Source organism: Armigeres subalbatus, unplaced genomic scaffold (assembly GCF_024139115.2).
Source record: "Armigeres subalbatus isolate Guangzhou_Male unplaced genomic scaffold, GZ_Asu_2 Contig302, whole genome shotgun sequence".
Taxonomy (NCBI): domain Eukaryota; kingdom Metazoa; phylum Arthropoda; class Insecta; order Diptera; family Culicidae; genus Armigeres; species Armigeres subalbatus.
This window is the reverse complement of record NW_026943045.1, coordinates 221,697-236,004: the sequence shown is the minus strand read 5'-3', so window position 1 is coordinate 236,004 and position 14,308 is coordinate 221,697. Positions and strand designations below refer to the sequence as shown.

The window sequence follows — 14,308 nt, the reverse complement described above, 5'->3', positions numbered from 1 at the left end:
GAATGCTTCTCTTGAGCTATGAGGTAATATGAAGAAAACATGTACACATCGTCTCTTGCCGATTTCCCCGATTCGTTCACGAATTCCCTGATAATTCCCCGATTTTTCCAGGTAATAACAATAATTCCCTGATAATTACAGGTTTTACAGGTTTTTTCAGGTAGTCAACACCGTAACTGACCTATATACTGCCGCTAACCGCAAGTCAGACTTATCTGGATATGGCGTCCATATACAGAAAAGTCTGACTTGCGGTTAGCGGCAGTATAGCTGAACGATTTTTTTAGAAAATGATCAATTCAGTCGAACGACACTTCCAGCCGAATGCTCATTTCGGCCAAATGACCCTTTCGGCCAATTGAGCTATTCGGCCAACTGTTTTTTTAGCCAAAGGAATAATGGTAAAATGGTTTGTTTGGTGAAACGACATATTAGGCCAAACAACTTTCGGCCTTACCAACTATTTTAGCTATATAAGCTATAAAGGACTAATTTGTTGGGCGTTGTATAAAGGACAATGTTTGTTGGGTGTTGTGGCATTCGGAAAAATGGCTTTCTACCAAACGACTATTATCCGTTCAAAAATTTCTATGAGATTTGTTTTAGACGGGAAACTCTTCGAAATTTTTCTTAGTTTTCAGAAGAGAGTATCGAAATTTTAACGGGGAATTGTATGGAATATATAGGATATCATTGGTATTTCCACAATCGAGAAAAAACAATCTCTGGATTTCTAACGTGATTTTCTAAGGAACAATCAAAAAAATCTATGGAAATTTTATTGAATCGGCGGAATTTTCACGGAAAATTCCGCGGACTTCTTTAAATTTGAATCGGCATGGAAAATTATAGACCACCGGCGTGACAAATTTTAAACGGCGGCGCGCCGATGCAAAAATGTCGGCGGTGGCGGCGTGCCAAAAACGGTCGGCGGCGCACATCTCTATGCTGGAGGCATATTTAAACAATTCCTGATAGAACTTCGGATAGAATGACTGGAGCAATTGTCGAAGGAATTCCTGGATGAGGCATGCATATTGTTTTTTTTCTGCCTATTTGATAATAAATATTATTTCAAAGCGGATTTGTTTAGAAATTCATATATCATTATTGTTGTTTAATAAACGCACACCGCGAACGTTGCATTGTGGGCATGAATGCGTCACGTTTATTAGCGTTGCGTTCTAGTACAAAACGCTGACTTCAACGCCCAGCGCAACGTGCTATTGTGATCCAGCCTTTACTGTTGGTTGTGGATTTCGTTTCAAAGTTTTTGGAACTTAGAATGAAATAGTGCCAAGCACTAATATTCATGTGTTTTCATAGAACCACTATAAAACTACGAATTGGCAATTGGTAAAAACTCAAAATCTCAAAACTCATGGACGATTCAAATCAAGCGTGAGTTGAAGCGCACCTAACTCAGCACCTAAAAACTCATAGATGAGTTGAATCATCCATTTGAATCATCGTAGGTTTTCTTTTGTTCTCCTTCGTTAAAAACAGTAAATAACCGTTCATCGCATAGAACAATGGATACTATTTCATGTATAAGCAATAAATTGCCCCAAAATTGCTTTCAAATGCGTTTTTAAACCGAAATGATTTTTTGGCAAATGAGTGAAATGATGCGTTTTAGCATGAAAAATTCAAGCGTGATGCGTTCTTTTAAAATCGCAGACGATTTCGTTCGCACGGGAGGACTCGTTGATTGACATTTATGAGTGATTTTACCAACACTGCGAATTGGAAGACCTAAAAAGTTGCCCCCCTCCCTGCTCGAAATTCTGGCTACGCCCATGGTTGTGCGTGGCTTTCGTTTTGAATGGGGTGCCCTTGGAAATACGAGAATTTTTAAATTTGGATTCCGTGATGATTGTTCAAGCCATTTTGCTACGATAAAGCTATGGGTCACTGTTTCGTTTAAGTCGATCATCAACTTCCGAATAAATTCCGATAATCGGTATTGTCGCCATAGTTGTCGAACGGTATCAAAGGTTGAGATTTCATTGGAAAAACACGTTGACATGTTTAAAATTGAGTTTCGTTCAGTTGGCCAATGCAGCCAAATTTCTCAGATATTTATTCAATATAGCTTCTGTTTATATAGAAAAATGGATCTATTTTTCCATCCCGCGTTTATTTTTCAAATTCTTCAATTTTTTTTTCAATCGTCATTAGAGTGATTTTTTAATAAATACTAAGTTTACCACTGAATTTATTCTTGAACAATTTATGGAAATTTCTTGATTTTGATATACATAACGCTAGACCGTTACAATAGTTGAAAAAGCTGTAAAAAATATGGAAATAAAAAACTTGTAAGCTTCATTTGAGAAGGGGGTACAATGCTAAGGAACGGTAAAAAAAACTGACAAACGGTTAAACTGATAAAATGTAATATTACTAATCTTATTTGCATTCATTTAATACTGAGCAATGATACTGGCTAGGTATCATCGATTTCGATTAAAATTGAACGCAACGTGGTATCTGTTCATATTACCACCCTTTCCTCCACGTTACGGTATGATACAATCTTTCATCTTGGCACATTGTATCAAAGCTAACAATCTCTGCAAACTGCAATCGCTACGTTTAATTAGCGGTACTTTGTTTTATTGCCCGGTTATATTCCCCAACGGTCGACGACAATGCATGTCTTCGGACAGATACAAAAAAAATAATTGGTTTTCTTTAAAATTGTCAGCAACATTTCCGGGAAGAGCATTTTTTTGTGCCGCTCACTAACTAACTACACGTTCGATTCCTTGATCATTTTTTGTGCACTCTGCATCGCATCGTTCGGAAGGAAGATGCCAAAACTGTTCCATTTGCCAGCGAGCCAACCAACCTGCCCGTAGAGGTAGAACAGGAAGCTACGGAGGTTGCAGTTCAATTCTCGTTTCCTCTCGGCTTGGTTGGCGCTCGGCCTGGTGCTCGTTCAGTTTCGAGCAAACGCTCAATTTTTCTTGCAGAGGACTCTGCCTCCATAATTCTGGAACACTTTTTCAATCCGGCGTATGTGCGAAAGAAAGTGACTAATTGTTAAATTTTCCTTCTACGTTGGAACTCGCCTTGTCCTTATTTACGTAGCTGATGACTATCGCGTCTTGATTCATGAAACATGAAATACGTATAAAGCCATACAGAGCTCATTTATCACATAGGTATAAGAATGGAATGAATTCTTTTTCGAATTCAGTTCGACAAAGATGGCATGGTAGCAACCTCATCATTAGTGAACCATCTCGGCACCGAAAAAAATGAACGAATGTCTGTGGAAACAAATGGCAAGGTTTAACCCGTAAAAAGTAAATTGATTCACCTAGTGGGGATAAAAGCCTTCCTCGTGTTTAATCAAAAACCAAACTACTATTGATCGCCTGTGTTTTCGCCAAATTATCCAAAGGGATAGTTTGTCTTAAAAAATGAGATAAAATGCATCAACGAATGGAATAAGTGAATGTAAGTGAGATTTTCCACCAATGAACAATTCATTTTCGGCCAAACGTATAACCTTTCGGTAAAACTTCGCTGTACGAGGAAGCCAAAACAGTCGCAATGTCTAACGGAAACAGGATGACTGAATCCAACTAATGGGGCGGAATGGTGGAATCGTGAAAACATTTCAAGCTTCCAGTGACGTTAAGTTCATCACATGATGATGCCATGATGGTGGTGGTGGTATGCGCTCCTCTAGAGGAAATCAAGACAACGGAAGATGAAATTGCAACGATTGAAGCGAATGTTGAACCAGCTGTGCTGCTTCCGAGAGGACCTTTGTCTATAGAATGGTGGATACTGAGGCACTGTTTGCTTCACAGAATAATACGTCGAAAATTATGTGGCGCTATTCTTAGAGTGAGCTGCTCCCATAAACCTCGTACTCAAGAGTATTTGCAAAACTTCTTTGCTACATTGTGCTTTATCACAGCCATAAATAGATTCCACACAAAACTTGAAATATCTAACCTCAATCTGAAACATCCTATTTGTTTGTAAATCAACTAGCGTTGCGTCGGAGAACCACGGAGCCGATGCTTCCGCTGTTTTGTCCGTGTCTTAGTCATTCGGTACGTTTTGGCTAACCGGAAAATCCTTGATAAATCCGGCTGATGGAAGTGCTAGAACTAGATTCCAAGAACAATCGCTTTGCCTCTGGTGATACCGTGCGTTGACGTTGATAGAGCACAGTGGCATACCGTGAAAAAATGTCGGTTAAAAACTCAGACATTCAGCAGATAGTTCAGAACAGAGTTATTTTTTATCTCATAGCTCATGATTTTCATTTTTGTGATTTTAAATCACGCTTGGTTGCAATAGGAACCAAAGGAATTGATCTTAATTCTTCTGGTGATTTCTAGATGCGATGAACGTGTGAGCGTGGGGTACAGAAAGTGCACTAGCTCTTCAACTCTAAAATTGCATTTGTAACAGGATTAAATATGTGTGTGTAGGTAGTAGGTTAATGGATAATCTGCTTCATTGCAAGTCTAATTAAACTGCATAAACTGCAAATGAGCTAAAAGTAGCTAAATTCTACTTTCTATAGATTATAGGTAGACTATTCAAGAAATTATAAGCACACCAAAAAATAGTCGGCAAATTGAAATGCAAGAAGTGTTTGATGAAAATTTCGATATGTCCTGTAGATAGTTAAACGTGATGTAATTTTTCAGAATATTTTGCATCGAATTTAAAAAATATTTAGCTTCTATTTTAACGCAGAAAAAATGGTTGGCTTCTGCAGGTTCTGGCATGTCGCAAGTTGAACAGCAAGGGCCCGATGATACTGCCCTCGAGTTAGGCCCTGACAGAGGTTTTAGAGACACGCATACTTGATCCGTACGGCAAATGCTGGGTAAAGCGTACCATTGGTACTTCGCGTACCTGAAGGAATAAAATAGACCCCATCTCGCGGTCCTTAGCCTCTTACCCAGTAACTCCTATCCCTACCTCCCCGCGGTGCTGGCCGGGATACGAGCAACCTTAGGGAAGATCGGGTAACCAACCCCGGTGGGAACTATGGTCGTATGCTGACAGGGAAGGGGGGGTTTGCTCCTCTCCGGAGGTGCAAATCTTATTGAGCGTCTGTTCTCCATGTCAGGATCGGCTCACAACAGCGTCTGTTCTCCATGTTAGGGGCGGCTGATCATCGTCCGAGTGCCAGCGAGGGACTCTAAGTGAAACTGTGCACCATGGTCCACCGGAAATAAGGAGGAATGGTCCTTCGGAAATTTAGGGGGTTTGGTGTCAGGCCCTGCAAGCCAGCCTTTAAAAATCATAAGCAACGAACAATCAACAAGAGAGTACGGACCGGAACCATCGGCGAAGACCACTGCGACGAAAAGGGACTAGCGATTGGAAACTCGGTTCGTGGAACTGCAAATCTCTCAACTTCATCGGGAACACACGCATACTCACCGATTTGCTCAAGGACCGTGGATTCGGCATCGTAGCGCTGTAGGAGGTTTGTTGGAAGGGATCAATAGTGCGAACGTTTAGAGGTAATCATGCCATCTACCAGAGCTGCGGCAACACACACGAACTAGGAACAGCTTTCATAGTGATGGGCGATATGCAATAGTGCGTGATCAGGTAGTGGCCGATCGGTGAGAGAATGTGCAGGATGAGGATCAAATGTCGGTTTTTCAACTGTAGCATAAACAACGTCCATAGCCCACACTCCGGAAGCACTGATGATGATAAAGACGCATTCTACGCGCAGCTGGAACGTGAGTACGCTGTACGCTGAGTACGCTGTGAGTAGCTGCCCAAGCCACGACGTCAAAATCATCATAGGAGATTTGAACGCTCAGGTTGGCCAAGAGGAGGAGTTTAGACCGACTATTGGAAAGTTCAGCGCTCACCGGCTGACGAACGAAAACGCCCTACGACTAATTGATTTCACCGCCTCCAAAAATATGGCTATTCACAGCACCTACTTCCAACGCAGCCTCCCGTATCGGTACACCTGGAGATCACCACTGCAGACAGAATCACAAAACGAACAACTTTTCCGACATTATCGACGTCAGGACATATCGTGGCGCTAACATCGACTCTGACCACTATCTGGTGATGGTTAAACTGCGCCCAAAACTATCCGTCATCAACAATGTTCGGTACCGACGACCGCCGCGGTACGACCTAGAACGACTGAAGCAACCTGATGTCGCCACTGCATACGCGCAGCATCTCGAGGCTGCGTTGCCGGAAGAGGGTGAGCTCGATGGGCCCCTCTTGAGGACTGCTGGAATACAGTCAAAGCAGCCATTAACGACGCAGCGGAGAACAACGTCGGATATATGGGAAGAAGTCGACGGCACGATTGGTTCGACGATGAGTGCAGACAGATTCTGGAGGAGAAGGACGCAGCGCGGGCGGTTGCGCTGCAGCAAGGTACCAGGCAGAACGTGGAACGTTATAGACGGAAGCGGAGACAGCAGACCCGCCTTTTTCAGGAGAAGAAACGCCGCCTGGAAGAAGCGGAGTGCGAGGAGATGGAACAGCTGTGCCGTTCTCAAGATACACGCAAGTTCTATCAGAAGCTCAACGCATCCCGCAAAGGCTTCGTGCCGCGATCCGAAATGTGCCGGGATAAGGATGGGAGCATCTTGACGGACGAACGTGTGGTGATCGAAAGGTGGAAGCAGCACTACGAGGAACATCTGAATGGCGCTGAGAGTACAGGCAGTGAAAGTCAAGGCAGCGGAGGAGATGACTACGTCATTTCAGCGGACGATGGAAGCCAACCAGCCCCCACCTTGAGGGAAGTTAAGGATGCCATTCAACAGCTAAAGACCAATAAAGCAGCTGGTAAGGATGGTATCCGAGCTGAGCTCATCAAGATGGGCCCGGAAAAGCTGGCCACTTGCCTGCACAAACTGATAGTCAGAATCTGGGAAACCGAACAGCTACCGGAGGAGTGGAAGGAAGGGGTTATATGCCCCATCTACAAGAAAGGCGACAAACTGGAGTGTGAGAACTTTCGAGCGATCACCATCCTTAATGCCGCCTACAAAGTGATATCCCAGATCATCTTCCGTCGTCTGTCACCATTAGTGAATGAGTTCGTGGGAAGTTATCAAGCCGGCTTCTTTGACGGCCGCTCGACAACGGACCAGATCTTTACTGTACGGCAAATCCTTCAAAAATTCCGTGAATACCAGGTCCCAACGCATAATCTGTTCGTTGATTTCAAGGCGGCATACGATAGTATAGACCGCGTAGAGCTATGGAAAATTATGGACGAGAACACCTTCCCTGGGAAGCTTACCAGACTGATCAAAGCAACGGTAGATGGTGTGCCAAACTGTGTGAAGATTTCGGGCGAACACTCCAGTTCGTTCGAATCGCGCCGGAGACTAAGACAAGGTGATGGACTTTCGTGCCTGTTGTTCAACATTGCGCTAGAAGGTGTCATGCGGAGAGCCGGGGTACGATTTTCAACAGATCCAGTCAATTTATTTGTTTCGCGGATGACATGGACATTGTCGGCCGAACATTTGCAAAGGTGGCAGAACTGTACACCCGCCTGAAACGTGAAGCAACAAAAGTTGGACTGGTGGTGGATGCGTCAAAGACAAAGTACATGCTTGTGGGCGGAACCGAGCGCGACAGGGCCCGCCTGGGAAGCAGTGTTACGGGGATACCTTCGAGGTGGTCGAGGAATTCGTCTACCTCGGATCCTTGCTAACAGCTGACAACAACGTTAGTTGTGAAATACGAAGGCGCATCATCTGTGGAAGTCGGGCCTACTACGGGCTCCAGAAGAAACTGCGGTCGAAAAAGATTCGCCACCGCACCAAATGTGTCATGTACAAGACGCTTATAAGACCGGTTGTCCTCTACGGACATGAAACATGGACAATACTCGAGGAGGACTTGCAAGCACTCGGAGTATTCGAGAGACGGGTGCTTAGGACCATCTTTGGCGGTGTGCAAGAAGACGGTGTGTGGCGGCGAAGAATGAACCATGAGCTCGCCCAACTCTACGGCGAACCCAGTATCCAGAAGGTAGCTAAAGCCGGAAGGGTACGATGGGCAGGACATGTTGCCGGACAGCAACCCTGCAAAGATGGTGTTCGCTTCCGATCCGGCAGGTACGAGACGGCGTGGAGCGCAGCGAGCGAGATGGGCAGACCAGGTGAAAAACGACTTGGCGAGCGTGGGGCGTATCCGAGGATGGAGAGATGCGGCCTCGAACCGTGCATTGTGGCGTCAAATTGTTGATTCAGTGTTATCTGTTTAGATGTTAACTAAATAAATGAAAAAAATGAAAAATGGGTGTCCATTTTAGGCCTAGCGTTTTGGTAGAGGCAGAAGAATCAAGATCGAATACGGACCGTACGTCTCGGTGCTCGAATGGAATACTTTCTAGAAATTCGGGAGAATTTGACAACCATTTACGAATACTGAGCCCGGTGGATTGCAGCACCTCAAGGGGTTGAGCGCATAAGACCTTCCCATCGTCAACATTGTGGACTCCGCTTATCATATCGTCCATGAAGAAATCATTTACAAGAACTACTGCAGCTGCTGGATGCGATGATTTTCTTTGTTTGGCCAACTCCTGGAGGCACTTTGTGGTCATATAGGGTGCAGAATTGGAATATTCTAATCGGTTCACCGGGGTTGTCTTGTCACAAAATCTGCTGGAGGGGGCGGTCAACTGTAACCATCCAAATTTACCGATACATATTTTCAATGTAGGAGATGATGGCAAACTTCGGCATTCGAAAACGAATAGTAATGAAAACTAGGTCCTCCTGAACCACTGGCCCCAACATCAAGGCGTCATTTAGGAATACCCCGGTATCTGTGACGCAAGACGCATAAAAAATGACCCGAAGTTTGGCCGTAATGCAATCCGGACGAACTACTCTATGATGCGGATGGGTGCTGATGACCTCGACATATCAAAAGGAACTTCTTCCATGTGGCCTAGATCCAAATAGTCCCTGATGAATTCTGAGCAGGCTGACTTTAGAGCCGGGTTCGCTTCAAGACGGCGACTCAGCGATAGCAGACGACGCTTGGCTACCCCGTAGGACCTTCCTTCAAGACTCCTGGCGTCTTCGGCAACGCTACGACGAAACGACCAGTATCTTCTCTTGAAGATCGTACTTGAAGATTGACACGACTCTATCTCCCAAAATCTTGAAATGGAATCCTCTAATAAAAGCGTGCTACAGACATGGCCGGTGGGTGATTGGATTTGGAGATTTGCGTAGACCAACTCTACCGGAAACAACCCAACCCAGAGTGGTATTCTGGAGCGCGGGTTGCTCTTGACCAAGCTTTACGAAACCTTCCAAAAGTAGATCGTAGTACACTTCCATTCCGATGACCATATCTACGGAGGATGGCTCGTGGAATTTAGGATAGCCGAGTACGAAATCGGATTGCCATTCCCTTGTGGAAACATCGACGTTATTGGAAGGCAGATCACGAGTTATTTCACTCCGGACGAAAAACTTCGAATCTGCACTGAAATTAGTGCAATGGGAGTGAATTCTGAGGAAGACGGATGGATTGCTGTTGTTATGGTACCTCCTATGCCACCGATACTATGGTGGTCCTTGGTCTTCCGTGTATGTAATCGCTGAACAAGCCGTTCGGGGATGACGTTCAGCTGTAAGGCCGGGTTTAGAAGAGCTCTGGCCCACAGTACGTAACCGCTATTTAGAATCAACGACCTTCACTACAGCTGTTTGCAGTAGCACCGTTGTAACACGTTGACGGAATCTTCCGAATGTTGACGACCAAGGAGGTGGAACAGTGACTGAGTGACGGAGTAGTGGCAGGAAGCGGAAGTGAGACTAATGGAGTGGCTGGCGATGGAGGCGAGTTTGAAGTGTTTCGAAGACTTCTAGTGTTCTGTGATTGAGTTTGTTCGGAATTGGCTGGACTGTGGATTTGTTTCAGAGCTTGCGATTTGCTGGGATAGCGATTGTTAGCTTGTTGGTGTAGGATTGTGTGGTGTCTTTACCCACAAACACGACATGCAGTGGAGGAACAGTTTTTTATCTGGTGATCAGGCGAAAGACAGTTGAGGCGAAGTGCTTTCGTCTTCACTAGCTCATACCTTTCTGCTACAGAAGCGTTGCGGAACACGTCACATTTGAATACGGAGTGCGATACTTGATTGCAGAACGGACATGGCTTCGATGGAGCGGTTACGACAGAACGGATGTTGCTAAACTTTGGTTTCTGTGAGCGACTTGTTGGAGGGGGATCGCTAGATCGAGACTTCAACGGAGCGATAGACTAGAGTACCGTAGCATGGCTCCTCAGGAACTGGAGTAGGTCTTTGTATTCCGAAACATCAGTTGACTTATGGTGGTTCTCCCATTGTTTGAGTGTGGCAGAATCCAAGTGAGTGCAAACCATGTAAGTCAATATTACACCCCAACTATCAGTGTCAATCCCCATTTTGTGTACCATTTTGAGATTCCGTTCAAAATTGTCTAATAGTCGCACGAGAGAATCGTAGCATTCTCGTTTGAAAATAGCGCTCGATGGAAAATAGCGCATCGAGATACGTTTGACAACGAGCTTCTTATTGTCAAATCGTTTTTGGATTAGGTCTAACGGTTTGGACACGGTCTAACGATATTGGGTTTGATTCTACCTACGCTGCTACGATCGTTGGTGCGATCGTTCGGTACGGTGATTATAAAAGTTATTCATATGTGATGGAGTGAGAGAACTATCTTTCCAAATCAAGTTCCACATTAGGATGGTTCAATTCAATTAAACAAAGGCAATGGTGGATGTGATCCCTCCTTTAAAAGAAGGCGCTTGCGGGTTAAGGCAATGATGGATGTGACCCCTTCTTAAAAAGTAGACACTTACCTGAACTAAGGTAATGGCAATTAAGGCAATGGTGATGCGCCTTCTCTAAAAGTAGGAGTTTGCCCAGAATAAGGCAATGCCTTGCAATGGTGAATGTGATTCGTTCTTTGGAAGTTGTTGGCGTTTGCCTGGATTGAGGTCATGGTGGTTTTAATTCCTTATTCAAAAGGAAATATTTGTCCTGCATCAAGCAACGGAATTTTTTGGAATTTGACCATTTACCTAGAATAAGCCAATGATGAATGGGATCTCTTCCTCGGAAGTAGTTTCGCAGTTTCGTTTGAACGTCCTTTCATCAAATGTCTTGAAATAGCAAAAAAGCAATGGTTTGATATAGAAAATTTTACTCTTAAAGTATTTATTTGAATGAGGTTTTATCGAATATACTTTTGTCTAAATTCATATAAAACCGAAACGGTGCTGCATATATCAACGTATTTTGTGCTGACACTCTCTTGTGCGTCTGCTTCCTCGTGGCAATTATGGAGAGCAAAAAGTTCCTTACCAACTTCCACGTGTGGGAATTGAATTCTGTCAGAAGCATTATTTACGAGCATGTTTTTCCGTTCACACCGGGCGCCCTTCAGTGATATACTGTTGTGGTGCCATGGAACCGAAGAAGAACACGCATAAAATGAGTTTTGGTTTACCCAAGCTTAGATTTTGCCGATAATGTCGAGAGAACGACAACATATTTACTCATATCGTGGTGGAGCGAGGCTGCAAATAGAATTGCTAAAGGATAGAAAGATCGCTCAATTGCGGGACAAGTTAATTAGTTTTGATAATTCCCAATATAAATATTTTCTGCATTTTATTTAGCTACTGTCATCATATTTCCTTACTTCCCTTTACGTAAATAATAAAAAAATAATACTAAAAAACGTCACATCGACGATACCCACATTCGATATGAAGGTACGGCCAGTTGTATAATCACCTTTCCATCCGTTTCATTCCAGCGCTCGCTGTCAAACGAAAGCGTCGTGGTCATCAAATCAGCAAACGTGTCCGGAAGGTTCAGTTGTGAAGTGTCAGCGGATGCCCCCTCCTTTCACACCCTCATCGTTTCCGGTGACATGGAAGTGATAGGTAAGATCCCCTCCTCCCCTCTTCCCACGTTGCTGAGACACATGTCAAAACACATAAACATTGTCGTTCGAAGGGAAACTTTTTGCTATCTGATTGGGCTTGTAAAAACGCCCACTGTTACAGGCATGAAGCCGACAAAAACACACATAACTTGACGCCCGTTTTCTCGACAAATAACCTGTGACAAACAAATTTCGTATTCATATCGATGCCACAGATAAACATACGTAGCTTTTTTTGACAATTTACTTAATAATTTATAGTTCAGTTGTTTTATCATTGCAATAGAAGTTAGTAAATCATTAAATAGAATTTATATAAAGCTGAAGATATCGAACCCACAAGTCCGAAATGTCCAGGTGTGGGAGTCGTTTTCCTAACAGTCGTAGTAGATAATAGGCCATCACAGCATAAAAGTAGAATAAATTCACCTTATCGCACAAGCATCTGGATGCAAATGCCCTTACAGACCCGATAAAACTCAAAACGACCCATTATTTGCAAATTTTGCAATCAATCGACGTCTACTTGACTGTGTAGATTCCATCGCACTGTATTCGATATCGTGCGTCGTCCCGTTCGGGGCCGTAAATTTATTACGGTTCGCCCGGAAATTGTCTCCCAACTGATCAGAGACTTGTTATTGCGGAGGGCAATCGAACATCATCATTACCTCTGCTCTGGGACAAAGAAAATTCGCTACTCGGGGAATCCAAGTTTACGCATCATATCAGGTTTAATGATGCATACAACTGGTGGCGGGGGGAAGCCACGCTTACGTAAATCCTATTCGTAACAGCCCATTGGACATTGGGAGGTAATAGATAATTTTTGCCTTACCAATTTATTAAATTATTCATTTAATATTTCGCCTTACTTAATTATTGACCGTTGCATCCCTATGTGACCTATTTTGCACTCCTAACTTTACATGTTGTTTTTGCACTGGCTCGTTCACATTTCATCTGATTTTAATGAATTTTTAGATTCAAGAGATCCATTAATTCTGGAATCAACGATTCCGCATAGAATAATCACTCTTTCATACAATTATCTTTGTACAAACATGTCCTGCAGCAATAAATGCAAATAATTGTTAGAAAAAGTAATATATTTTATTGTGCATTTTAGTTTCATAAAAAAAATACGAATTGTTTTGTCTAACAATTCCTTGTACTCCGATATTCCGACGATATTCTGTTAACATAACAGTCCCAGATTTCTGGAATCCGCCAGCACATAATAAACTCGGAGTAATTTACCGTCCGATGCTTCTCATGGTGGTCTCCATGGCGCCACCCCAAGGTTACTCTTCCAACAAAAGTTGGTACGCACCGCAATGGGTTCACCGTCATTGTCGATAACATGTGTATCTATTTAGCTACATAAGAATTAGTTTTCAGATTTTGTTTCAGCTTTGTTCGGAGTTGCCGCACTGTAAGTCTTCTGAGTGCAAGAGTTCCTCTCATCATACTTCACGATTTATTCTGGTATGAAAATCACTACATTGAGTGCAATTTGTTTTTACATTTAGATGTACGCTTAACTAAAAAAACTGCAACGGAACGTCGCCATTCACATCGAAAGCATTTGCTTTGTTATGTTATTGTGTTAGGGGAAGGGGGGGCAAAATGCCCTAGCTAAGAAACACTGATTTATTGTCTTATTTGTAACGCTATTCATGGGTATTTTTACATTATGCAACAGTTAAACAAGATAGCTAGTTGATGTCATTCAAAAATTGTCAAAAATCTCAATCATATTGATAATATTCACATTTCAAAAAAGTGGTGATATTCTGTTGCCGGAAAACTCATGAGGCAAAACGCCTTTTAGCTGGCAACTACTAGAGAACAAAGTACCATGCGTCGGCGAATCAGCATTCTGGTATGGATAGTGCGTGGAGACGCAAGTACATTGTAGGTTAGCGCCACTAGGGCGTTTTGCCTCGCCAAAATGTTAGATGTTTCTTCAAAATGTGGAAATTTTCGGTTTTTCCGACCTTCCCATACACTATTTTGAAACTTTCTTCGCCTAACCTACATAATTTTAGATCTAGTTTTGTTACGGCCATCTTAATGACGGTAAATATGACGGAAACCACAAAAGGCGTTTTGCATCGGGGGGGCGTTTTGGGGCCTCTTCCCCTATATGGAATGGAAGAATCATTATCTAGAATCTGACTTAAATAGTTCATCTGGAGTGAGCAAATCTTTTGACTTGAAAGTTATTTGAACGTTTCAAAGCACCGTCTTACCAACTTGAAATGAAATAAAGTAGATCAAGAAAGTTATATTTAGCCTCTATATCTAAACCTAGCTTTATAGAACATTCGTTTATGCCACACCATCAG

General features: G+C 43.2%; 1 protein-coding gene across 1 annotated transcript in view; it reads left to right on the top strand.

Moving 5' to 3' along the window:
* The window catches only part of LOC134203965 (uncharacterized), a 90,050-nt gene that overhangs the window by 8,408 nt on the left and 67,334 nt on the right, over positions 1 to 14,308 (top strand). The window contains exon 4 of the mRNA XM_062678803.1: positions 11,826 to 11,955. Coding sequence (XP_062534787.1) covers positions 11,826 to 11,955 — 130 coding nt within the window. The remainder of the gene's footprint in view (positions 1 to 11,825; positions 11,956 to 14,308) is intronic.